Source organism: Tachysurus fulvidraco, chromosome 3, assembly GCF_022655615.1.
Source record: "Tachysurus fulvidraco isolate hzauxx_2018 chromosome 3, HZAU_PFXX_2.0, whole genome shotgun sequence".
NCBI classification, from domain to species: Eukaryota; Metazoa; Chordata; class Actinopteri; order Siluriformes; family Bagridae; genus Tachysurus; species Tachysurus fulvidraco.
In genome coordinates this window covers 12,939,290-12,951,401 of record NC_062520.1, presented here as the reverse complement: position 1 = coordinate 12,951,401, position 12,112 = coordinate 12,939,290, and the positions used below count along the sequence as shown (strand labels likewise).

Sequence of the window (12,112 nt, the reverse complement as noted above, 5' to 3'; positions counted from 1 at the left end):
TTTTACCAATAGGACTTCAGTATTAAAGCAACACTAATCAATCCACATGCATTTTAACTCTTAAAGCACAATGCATAATACAATTCCTGGTTTTGAATCTTATTCGTCACACTGTGCCTTATTTGTTTCTCAGGCAGCTAAGCACAGGGTTCATTGTTGTCGCCTTGAGTCGGATGTCCTTATTCTCTATAAAGGACAGTTTGCTCTTTCAGCTGAGGTGGCTTTGCACATGCACTCAGAGGGATCTGGCAGCACAATACAACACATCTCGACAGCAGTGATCCATTTAATTGTATAATGCAGGTCCCTGCATCATAGCAGTATATTCAGGAGTTTCATCTATCTTTCCTCTGCTCTATACTAAATAACATATCTGACTTGTCTCATGCAAATGAGGATGTTCTGACGAGGATCCGAGAATATAAATCATTTAGGCCTGCTAGAACTGTTTAGTAGAGCAAATTAGTAGTTTAACCTCTTTATTTCAGCATTTTTATTTACAGTGACAATACTGGCTCTAAACATCATGGTCAAACATTACCAGCTAATACAGTATAATCATAACAAGCTCTGGTAACCTGGGTGTCTGCATAAAATCAGTCTGCCATATAGAGTCCATATAAAGGATGTCTAGCAGCTGTTGATGGTCTCCACTTGGTGGGAGCGGGTAATAACATTGATAAGCACATTCTGGAGCATCTCTGCCCTCATCTTACAGATCTGCAGCACCTCCTCATGATTGACCTTCTCCTCTGTGCTGTAGTCCAGTGACACCTTGTTGGTAATGAGAGACAAGCCTAAAACTCGCAGGCCACAGTGCTTGGCCACAGTCACCTCTGGAATTGTGCTCATACCTGCAGTAATGACAGGAGACAGACACTCATAATTAAATTGTAACTGTAATTATTATTATTATTATTATTATTATTATTATTATTATTACTATTATTTATTTGTTTTGTTATTTATTTTTTTCATTTTTTTCCCATTTTATTTTATTATATAAAAAAGTCAATGAAATATGCTTATGTTAATGAAGCATTAATTACAGTGTAGGCAGTTCACAATGAAATAAAACAAAGCATCATTCCCATAAAATAATTACGAAGGCACAGATACTCCAAACTGAAAGTGTGCACAATTGTACATAGTATATTTAGTTTTCTGTACCGACGGAGTCACTTCCGAGGATTTGCAGCATCCGTGCTTCAGCAACAGTCTCAAAGTTGGGTCCACTGACCATGCAGTAAACTCCTTCCCGCACAAAGTCAGAATAACCCAGCTCAGTACTGATGTCCAGAGCCAACTTCCTTAGCTCTTTACTGTATGCATCAGACATGCATGGGAACCTGATCCCAAATCTAAAGAAGATGAAGAATAATAAATGGTAAACATAGTCATATTTTCATTTTATTGGGTTATATGTTAAGCTCCTAAATTCAGCTATATATAATTATTACCAAGACACCTGAAATATTTCAATTCTAGTAAGTATACTTTATCTCTGTTTACTACTGTCCTTGTAATGTATTTCATTTTCTCTGTCCTCTACCTTCTTCATCAAGATTAACTACCCAGCTTCCCAGCCTAGTTTCACATACAGTTTAAATTTTCTTCTCTAATCACATTAGACTAATTACATTTGTAATCTACACTAACAAAGAGAAACATTGCATTTTTTCAGAATATGATAAATTCGCCACATTTGAGCAATCAGTGTATTTTACAGTTATGACTTGAGCTTTCTGGATCTCTCCATCCCTACCTTTCATCATTGGGCCCACAAAGAGGATGTTGTCCAGCAAACCCTGGCAAGTTAATGTGGTCCTTGATGATCATAATATCACCTACTTTAAAGTCCTGACAGAGGCCTCCTGACGCATTTGTTACTATAATCATCTCCACTCCCATCAGCTTAAAGATCCGCACAGGTAATGTGACCTGTTAGAGAAATGAGACAAAATACACAGAAATTATATTAACAATGTATTTTTTAATACTTTCATTGTAGTTTCACAAGAACATGTCCAATTGAATTAACCGCACAAAATTTTTATACAAGAGTACAAAGTCTTCCAAAAACAAATGTAACTACCTTTGGGTCATATAAAGCTATAAATTATGTATCAAATTATTGTGATTCTTTCCGGATCATGCATATTTTTGTATAAAGGGCTAGCATACATGTAGACAATCCTCGTCCTAGTACAACTCTAAATTTGTTCATTCATCTTCAATAACATTTTGAAATCCCCATCCACTGATCTAAAACTCAAAAACATCCTGAAATCAAATCAAAACTGACCTTTTATGCTAGTCAATGTTCCGTGTGCATGATTCATGTATTAATCATTTAAAAGACGATTCTAATTTCTTCTAAAATCAAAATGAGAATAAATCTGCCCAACACTAAATGTCTTCTGATTATTACTAACATTTATTCACCATTTAATATCAAAATCAGGTTTTACCCTTATTCCCACTTCAAGTTTTCATCAAAAATCAAATGAAAATGTCAATGAAAACAAAAATGATGAAAATGTCTACACCATGAACACCTCTATTTTACACTGTCCTAAAATTACTATTAATCCTATTCCTCTATTTTACTGATAACCTTTTAAGAGAGAGAGAGAGAGAGAGAGAGAGAGAGAGAGAGAGAGAGAGAGAGAGAGAGAGGGAGAGAATTTTAAAGGACATTTATTATTAATAAATATATGAATAAATAACAATTCACTTAAAACAAACAAACAAACAAACAAACAAACAAGTAAGCAAATAAATAAATAAATAAATAAATAAATAAATAAATAAATAAATAAATAAATAGTTAAGACAAGACATGTATCATTTATCAGCAAGACAATGCAGTGCTCCTGTATAACACCAAATTAGTTGACCACAAATCTAGCATGAAATTTAGCATGTAGCTATCCTTTTCAGTCTTAAATGAACACAAAGGATAAGAGTATTTAGGGTAGAAAGTGGTCTGGAGTACTGCATAGAAGTATGAAAAGTGGTCAGAATGGACAGTCAAGACCAGTCTCTGGACACAAAATAGAGATAAACGCATTTACAGTAGTAATTCCATGTAAAATTCCATGTAAAACTCCAGTTCTTTGAGATAATGGTAATGGCTTATACAGTGCTCTCCACTCTGGTTGCTCTTCCTCTCTCAGCCCAAGGACACTGCACCAGGGTGTGTCCACTCTAACACAGAGCGATGTCTTAATAAAAACTTTCACACATTCAAACAACCTTTGAACATAGTTCTACCAGTAACAACATGAAAGTTCATAGTTGCAAAGTTCTTAGATTCTAAAAAGATACACATGCTTCCCTTAAGGTCTGGAGACAGTGAGAGTTCAGGGAAATGATCCTCTCATTAGGGTTCCCCATTCCTCCATGCAGTACACCAAAAGCATTTCCTTCTTCTCACTATAGAGGACAGCGCTCCATGTTTGGAATGTTCTGCAGATGACGTCCAGCAATGTCCACCAGGTGTCCCAGCATGCAGAGACCAAATATGAGGAGAGTCCATGTGAATGTGCTGCCCATGATGCCTAGGAGTGCTCTGTGGACTCTCAGACTCTCCTTTAACAGACAGTATAAAGAGTCTGTAGATGTGGCTATTTGCACCTTGCTGAGGATATCATTTCAAATTATACAATAAGATAAGATAAGATAAGATAAGATAAGATAAGATAAGATAAGATAAGATAAGATAAGATAAGATAAAATAAAATAAGATAAGATAAAATAAGATAAGATAAGATTATTTTGCCAGAGACTGCATCAGATTATATATTTCAGATATATGGTCAGCTTAAGCTGACACACAAAATAGGTTTTAGGAGTAAGAGACTGAGAAAGGTTTTAGCTTATTTCTTGGTTTGTATTTAAGAGGTTCTATGGCTAAGGCTATAAGCATTCCTTATAGAAAGCAGCCCTGCCTTACTCCCCTATACATTTTAAAATGAAGCATCTATGCCCCCATTGAATTTCAGCACATTTTCAATGTCACAATGTAAAACTATTATTTTGTCAATAAATTCAGAGCTAAAATCAAAGCATTGGCAGTTTTTGACAGATAGTTGGTCAAAAGCTTTCCAATTAATCAATGAAATGCCCTTCTCAGTCAACTCATTTGCCCTTTCCTCAGTGTTCAAAAGCAGCACTAACACACTTCATTCTGGATGCCCCACATCCAGGGAGTCTTCCGTACTAGCCCTGACACTTAACACTTAAACGCTGTGGCAATGCTTTAGTGTATCAAATGCCCTGTTACCCTTGGTCACCACGCTTCCCAGTGAAATGTTGGTTCTGACACCTAGAAAACCTTCTCTCTTTATTCGGAGAAAGCTCAATGTGTTTTTAAAGCAGGATGTTAAATTCTCAGTGAAAAAATATCTATACAAATAGATAGGTGAGACAAAGCTACAGACACGTTCACATTCACACTCAACATGCTCCACCCACTCACTCCCAGCATGCTCTCAGAGTAAGAGAGAGAGAGAGAGAGAGAGAGAGAGAGAGAGAGAGAGAGAGAGAGAGAGAGAGAGAGAGAGAGAGAGAGTACAGCTGCAGCTGTGAGTAGGGGGTAAAGAGAATCTTTAGAGATGTTAAGAGAGATAAATGCAGAATGTGGATACAAGGCCATTAGGGCCTGTGCCACACAGAGAACATGACAGTAAGGGACTCAGAGAATAAGGGGAAAAGAAGATTAATAATGAACTTGATGAACTGCTGAAGCCTGAGTAAGGGAGGAGGCTGCAACTGACAGCAGTGACTCTGTTTCTACAGTTTATGCTCAAACAGCACTTTTCAAAGAATGTAATTGTAAATCAATACTCTATAAATTAAACCACACACCATTACAGCTTATAAACCTTCTTCATGGACGGGTAATTATTTCAGTACAATTAAGCTAGAATGAGAGAATAACTCTCCAATTATGGATTATTTGGACAAACTTAATGAATGTTAGGAATTCTAGATTCAAAATACAGTGATTGACACTCTCCTCTGAACATGTTCAGCTGCTCTTTCACATTATGTTAGCAATAAATTAAATTATGGACAACGCACCTTTTATCTTTTGAATATATATATATATACTCACTGCAACACTGCAATGAAAATAGCATTACAAACAGACATGTATAATTCTCATTTGTGTTGTGGACTTCAATCCCACTTAAAAAGCTAACAACTCCCTTTATTTACTCAGTGTTCTCTCTCTGCCCCTTCTCTTCAGGGCAGTGATAATGTAATAGGACGTAAGCTTCAGAAATAGGGAACGTGTATTCAACACTAACTGCATCAGCTCTGTGAAAGTGCCTTACTAATTGACATAACCAGAGGTCAGTGAAGGGCTAGGAACATTGTTATCCAATTACCCTCAACAACACATCTGTCAGAAAAGGAGAACTCACTTAATGAAATTGTGTACATGTTTACATGCATGTCACTGCATGGAATCAAAATGCTAACCTTTAAGTATGGCAAGTTTCATGGGAACATGCTGTATCCTTCCCATTTTAACACTCTAAAAGCAGGGATAGATTAGGAAAACAGTATAGTAAATGAACTGATTGAAGGAGTTGTCTTCTTATTCATGCACTGAGCAGAACACAATCATGTCAGAGAAATGCTTCATGATTTTGGCTTCTTATGGTGTATTCAGCTGTATAGTGACAGGTCTTCGTGAGGTCTCTTCATTAAAGAGTGAAAAAATCAGAGTGTTTGGCCAAGATTGAGGAGAACAAGCATCCAAAAAACAGAAATATAATTTGATTTCAAGTCATCTTATACCTCAGAGTAGTTGTTTCAGATCTCTCTGGCTGCAGATAATCAAGCTGCACTGTCAGTCGAAATTAGAGGTGCTTGTGTTATATGGTTTGCAGAATGGAAGTCTGCAGGTGATTATTTTTCAGTTCTTTTTCTCCAATGCCCACACAGCAGTTCATTCAACTGTATAGTACATCAGCCACCAGTCTGAGAGGAAGACCATTGCCATCATCCATCCAGAGAGCAAGACTAACGGTTCTCTATTGGACCCCAGATACAAACAGCTACGGCATCATCAGGATTCAATCTCCTCACAAATGCTGCAACACTACAATACAATGACAAGCTTTTCTTCCACTTTTAGCCTTTACTGTGGTGTTGAAAATGTGCACTATTTTGGATAACTGGTAATTCGCTATAGGTGAAGATAACCCCTAACTTAACCCCTTAAGAACTTTCAGCCACAAAAATTACACTCTAATATGAGAACTCTTAACGTATACTTAAGCCTTGATGGAACTTTGACTTGGGTGAGCACCATAGCAGGCTTCAAATAGAGCAATTTCACAGAGATGGCCCTTGAAATGCTGGTGCTGAAAAAGACAGGCGATGGATTGATTTAATGCATAAGCCTGGCAGTGACGTCTGATTGTGATGCGTTGTGTCATATTGTCAGAGGTGCAATTACTGTGGCAATTCTTCCACACTTCTGGAGGATGTTGATTGCTCTGCGATTTAATGAAATTCAAGTCCTAAAGATCCCCTGGTTAGACATGTGTAAATTTTAGATCGCCTCTCTCACATGACCCAGGATAAGCAAACCTAGAACTCAATTTACTTAATCTTTTGTAAAGCTAACAAGTCACTGGGCAGAAGGACATGAAGTTAATTGCCATTTAAAAAAAATGACAAATATGCTGTGACTTGGCAGTCTATAATACATCAAACAAGTTCTCCAATGGATAGGCATTATTGCATTATCACAGGCTGCATGCTGTATATACTCAAGGGGTCTGATTGATGATACTAATACATACTTGCCACTGCATATGTCAGCATTGTTGGTTTAGCGTTCTCTTGTTAAATCTTGCTTTTAAAATTGTACACTGATACCCACCTATCCTCATCTTGCTTGTGAATGGTAGTGACATTGGGAGAGAACAGTTTATTTCCCCCAATATTAGCAGCCTCTGGTTATACGCTCTATATTTATGCAGCACAGCTTCTGATTGTGACAGATAAAGTTAATGAGCCATACCCGAGGTGCCAACTCCATTCTGTTTTGCAGATAGGAGTAGCTTTTCCCGATTCACTTGTCCTTGTGGAGTCAGAAAGAGTGCCAGGGTCAATAGCTTACAGAGCTAAATGCCACATACACCTGCATTCATTAGTGGTTGAACAGCTTACATAGGTTAACCCGTAACACATACAATTGACGAAGTAAGAAAACAAACAAACAAACAAAATCCACAACCTTGTTTAAAATTATGAACAGCGATTTACAAATAATTGCATAACAGTTAAAGACACTGAAGGATAATGTGAATAATGTGAAGGATAATGTGAATAATGTGAAACAAACAAACAAACAAAATCCACAACCTTGTTTAAAATTATGAACAGCGATTTACAAATAATTGCATAACAGTTAAAGACACTGAAGGATAATGTGAATCTTCTCTAGAGTTCGATCATCAATTTAGGGAAGGATCGCTTAAATAATTTCATTGATGTGATTGAATGTGATCTAATGCTAATGCACATTATTTACAATGCTAAAATGTCCTGGCATCAAAAGACTGCAAAGGCATCAAATTTAAGGGTATGAAGAGTTCAGACTCACCTTACACAGTGAATAACCCTCATATAGATGGAACCTGCCCTGCATGAAGACACAGGACTTGTCATTTATATGACCAAATACAAGCTGTCCATCATGGCCAGGAACTACACACAGGAAACAGATAGAGTTCTGAGATCAGAGACTGTTTTCACATTAGCGTGTATGAAAACTGAACATATATTTTCAAGAAAATATTTTAGTAGGTAAATTAGCATATTGGTTAAAATGTCTATTTTTGTGTATAATTAAATATTCATCAGTTATAGTAAATGTCCCGGATGATCAGTGATTCAGAACATTGTATTGCATTTCATGTGACACATCTTGTTTCTTGTGGTGTTCTTAGATAATATAATAAGATGTATGAATCCATATAACGATAAGCCAGAATGTTTTACCTTGAAGCTGTAAGTGTCAATCACCAAATAAAATGACAAGTACCTGGTGGACATCTTTTGTGATGCATTCATAAATTCGATTTGCCTTGTTTTATTCAGCCTTGACCTCTGAACTCTGGTTAACATGTACGGCTTTAAATATAACTGGTGAATTTGATGTCAAGGTGCATGTTTACCATTATCAGTTTAAATGCAACCTTGAATTCTGTCTACTGAGATTTGCTTAGCACTAAAATCTGAAATGTAATAAGACAGTAGTTGGATTAATACGTCTACTGCTCTAGTGGCTACTTCTTTTTTTAATGAAGATTGGCAGATGACACTAGGATGGGGGGTTACTGCTTTCTTGTAACCATTAAAATGTTTAATTTTTTTTTAATTATTGTTATTCCAGAGTTAATGAGCATATTACCATCTTAATCAGCACATGTTTGTTATTTTCACGGTTGTAAAAGAATTGTTATAATGAGAAATCTTTAATATTGTTTTGTTAATTATGTTGTTTCAGACGTTTTTTTTTCAGGGTTCTTATGAGGACATTTAAAAGGTACATTGAATAAAATCATTAAGCATTTTAAGCCAACATAATACTGATTTTTCTGAAATGATGAGAGATCCTAAGATTTGATACTCAGAATCATAATGAATAAGTAGTATAAAGACAGAAACCCAGATAGGTATAATATCATATTTTTAACATTCTGAGCCAATGTAAGAACATTTTTTACACTCAATGTATGTGACAGACACAACCTAGATATTTCATACTAACATGACACAACTTGTCTAAAAGCTTGCTGTTGTTTGTGTTATTAAAAACTGGAAGGTGTACTGGTGTTGTAACTGTTATATAAATATTGCACTAAAACGAAAGATGAGTGAAACTAGTAAAAGTAGATGAACAATTCTTAGAATTAAATGCCAGTATCACATTAAAGTCAATATTCATCGCTAAACAATGATATAGAATCAGAAATAAACTATTGCAGTCCTATTGTTTTTTTTATTTGGTGCAGTCATTAAACACAGTGAAGGTTTTATAGTCGTCATTTATTTATTTTATTCAAAATGTTGTGCGCGCGCGCGCACACACACACACACACACACACACACACACACACACACACACACACACACACACAAATATCATTATGTGCATTCTAACACTTAGCAAGATTATTCACTTCACCACATAAATATTTAAATGTGTCCAAGATATCATAATAAGAACCCCCTTTGGCTGAGATTAGGGACTATTTTTACCCAAGTCATCATATTTTATTCATGACCAGTTATTAATTCTCATGAATTCATGGCTCATTTTACCAAGACTTGGGCATGATTTGTTAACCACAACAAAATGAGAGACACAGCCAAATCCCTGTGTACATTTTCGCAGGCTCTGAGCTTTCCCAACAGCCCCATTTCCCAACTGCTTCCTTTTTTTATGTAGAATAAATTTACTGCAGGTTGTTGGTAATAACATAAGCTGATTTCATCAATATTCTTTGTGCACATCTGAAAAGGTTGAAAATATCATAACAAAAAGGTCAACACTTAGATATTATTTTATCGGTTAATATCCAATAAGGAGTTTCTGGTATAAAATATTTAAAATCTCTGGACCATTTTAAATGCTACTAATCAATTTGAAACATATATACATAACAGGCTTCAACAAATATACCTGTGCTCACAGGGAAATTGGGGATGTCCTCATACCGAAAAGCCTGCTTGTTGGAGACGCTCTCTGCAAGAAAGCTAAGTCCAGAACCGCAGATCACAGCTATCTTCGGACGGTGTCTAGTCCTGCTCAGAAGCCACTCTGTGGCTAGCTTACACTCATCAAATGAGCAGCAGCTGAATCAGAAAGGAAAGAGTAATCACATGCTGGATATATTACTAAATTGATGATTAATTAGAAGATACAGATGCGATAAGTTTAAGTCCACTTCTTTGATGTAGGATAGTGGAAATTATCTACGTATGTATTGTGAGAATAAAGACAAAATCAAAATCATTCATTTATTCAATTTAATAACTCCTTTATCCTGGTCAGGGTCTCAGGTGGGGACACACAATAAATGGGACAACAGTCCATCACAGTGCTCCAAACACACATATTGGAACCTAGAAGTAAATTTAACATAGGAACACAGTGTAGATGCAGGGAGAACATCCACACATACAGTAATATAAGCACAAGACCATTAACCCTGGAGCTGTTCTGGCAACCCAACCCACTGGGTCCCCATGCTGACATCGAAACTGCCCCATATAAACCTTTAACCATTTTTTTTTTAAATGGATTGTTTAAATTTGGAGAATAAATAGTGTGATGGTAAGCAGATAGGAGACATTGAAAGTGGTGCAACATTAGATATTTTATTTTAATTTATTTTCATGCTAATGCAAATGGACTTTGTTGGTTATGCTGGAATGTTGCTTTTTTGTTGGCCACAAAGCTTTGCAATGTTTCCATTATTATTGAAATAAACTAAAGTGCCTTGACTTGCTGAACTTGGTGTCATGGTGTAAAAGTGGGGGTGATTTTTACCATCCACTAAAATTGTGTGAATTTCAAACTGATTTTAGTGCTACCACCTCTCAAAACTGCCTCTTTGCACAGACACATGGATATAATGATATTTCCTCACCTAATACTTGGTCTTAAAATTATTAGCCCAAATCTACCACCAAAATACAAAATACATAGACAATTTGACTCAACACAAAATGTTGAAAATTCTTTGAAAAGATGATTAGACATAATCTTGTATTGAATGGGTGCTTAGATGGTTAACCCTTTTCTTTTCAGTGAACATCTATACATGTTCTCTTAAACGACATTTAATCTTTCAATTAGCCTGTTATTTGTATATGTATCTATGTGCATGTTTTGAATGATTTGGGATGTGTCAATTGTCAAACACACACACACACACACACACACACACACACACACACACACACACACACACACACACACACACACACACACACACACACACACACACACACACACACACACAAACTAAACTAAACTTTATATAAAATATATAAAAAGAAATAAAACCAATGAAATAAGTGCTTAATAAATCACATATAAACTGCTTAAAGCACCATGACCCCAGAAGCTAGATGATACAAATCACTATAACACTTGCTTATAACACTAATGATATTCTCTGTTGTGTTGTAATGCCTTAAGACTGCTGTGAATAACAGTGCTGTCAAACTAAATGTTGGTCAAAAGTAAAGGTTTACCATCTAGTATAAAAAACATTGTATGCATTCATTAAGTATACACTTTATGTTTAATACAGCATTTACATATGAATCCTTCCATTAATACATAAATTAGAAAACAAAACTGGATTAAAGCAGATTTACCATGAATTCCCCTTGCTGTGCATGATTCCAGGCTGTAAAATGAACAGACAGAGTTGGACCTTGTAAAAAGATAACAAGAGATAAGAGAGAGAGAAAGATAAGAGAGAGAGAGAGAGAGAGAGAGAGAGAGAGAGAGAGAGAGAGAGAGAGAGAGAGAGAGAGAGAGAGAGAGAGAGAGAGAGAGAGAGAGAGAGCGAGTATGGTAAAGTCACTTGTCTAAGGATTATTTGGTGTCTTCTCATTGGCTGAGCCTGTGGTGGGAGAGGGATATTTGCATAGTTTCAAAGTAAACTGTCTTTTTACTTGTGAAATCCATTTATGAGGGCCATTTAAGGAATCTTTTCAATGTTATGATTAAAATTGCAATGACCTGTTGTATAGAGAGATAGCTCATATGTATTGACACATTGACATTGACAGAAAGTAACAATCCCCCTTGCTTGGAAGTAAAGTAAAGTATGTTTACTTGGCAAGAACACGTTATTTGTTTTTTTGAGAGGTTAAAAAATGTTAAAAAGATGGATATGTGTCTAATATTGTGTCCATGTGTCAAACTTTATTGATTAATCTATTAACCTCTAATGTATTAGATATTATAAACTAACATAGAAAATGCGTAGAATGAAAATCCATGTAGTAGAGTTTCTTTCATGTAAGTGTAGTAACTAATTTGTTATATGAACGGACA

At 35.8% G+C, this 12,112-nt stretch overlaps 1 protein-coding gene across 1 annotated transcript; it reads right to left on the bottom strand.

Annotated features, from left to right (window-relative positions):
- Window positions 1–462: 462 nt before the first annotated feature.
- On the bottom strand, window positions 463–11,569 carry pnp4b (purine nucleoside phosphorylase 4b). The gene is made up of 6 exons (XM_027149867.2): window positions 11,425–11,569; window positions 9,719–9,891; window positions 7,634–7,737; window positions 1,766–1,941; window positions 1,171–1,361; window positions 463–854 (listed from the first exon to the last, which is right to left on the bottom strand). The coding sequence occupies exons 1-6, from the start codon at window positions 11,445–11,447 to the stop codon at window positions 631–633; spliced, it is 891 nt and encodes a 296-aa protein (XP_027005668.1). The 5' UTR covers window positions 11,448–11,569; the 3' UTR covers window positions 463–630.
- Window positions 11,570–12,112: the final 543 nt, after the last annotated feature.

Coding starts and splice junctions, on each gene's coding strand:
- pnp4b (XM_027149867.2), bottom strand. CDS start 11,447: ATGCACAGCAAGGGGAATTCATG. Junction 1,942..7,633: donor AGGGTTATTCACTGTGTAAG/GTGAGTCTGAAC, acceptor TTTCTCTAACAG/GTCACATTACCTGTGCGGAT. Junction 855..1,170: donor CCTCGGAAGTGACTCCGTCG/GTACAGAAAACT, acceptor TCATTACTGCAG/GTATGAGCACAATTCCAGAG.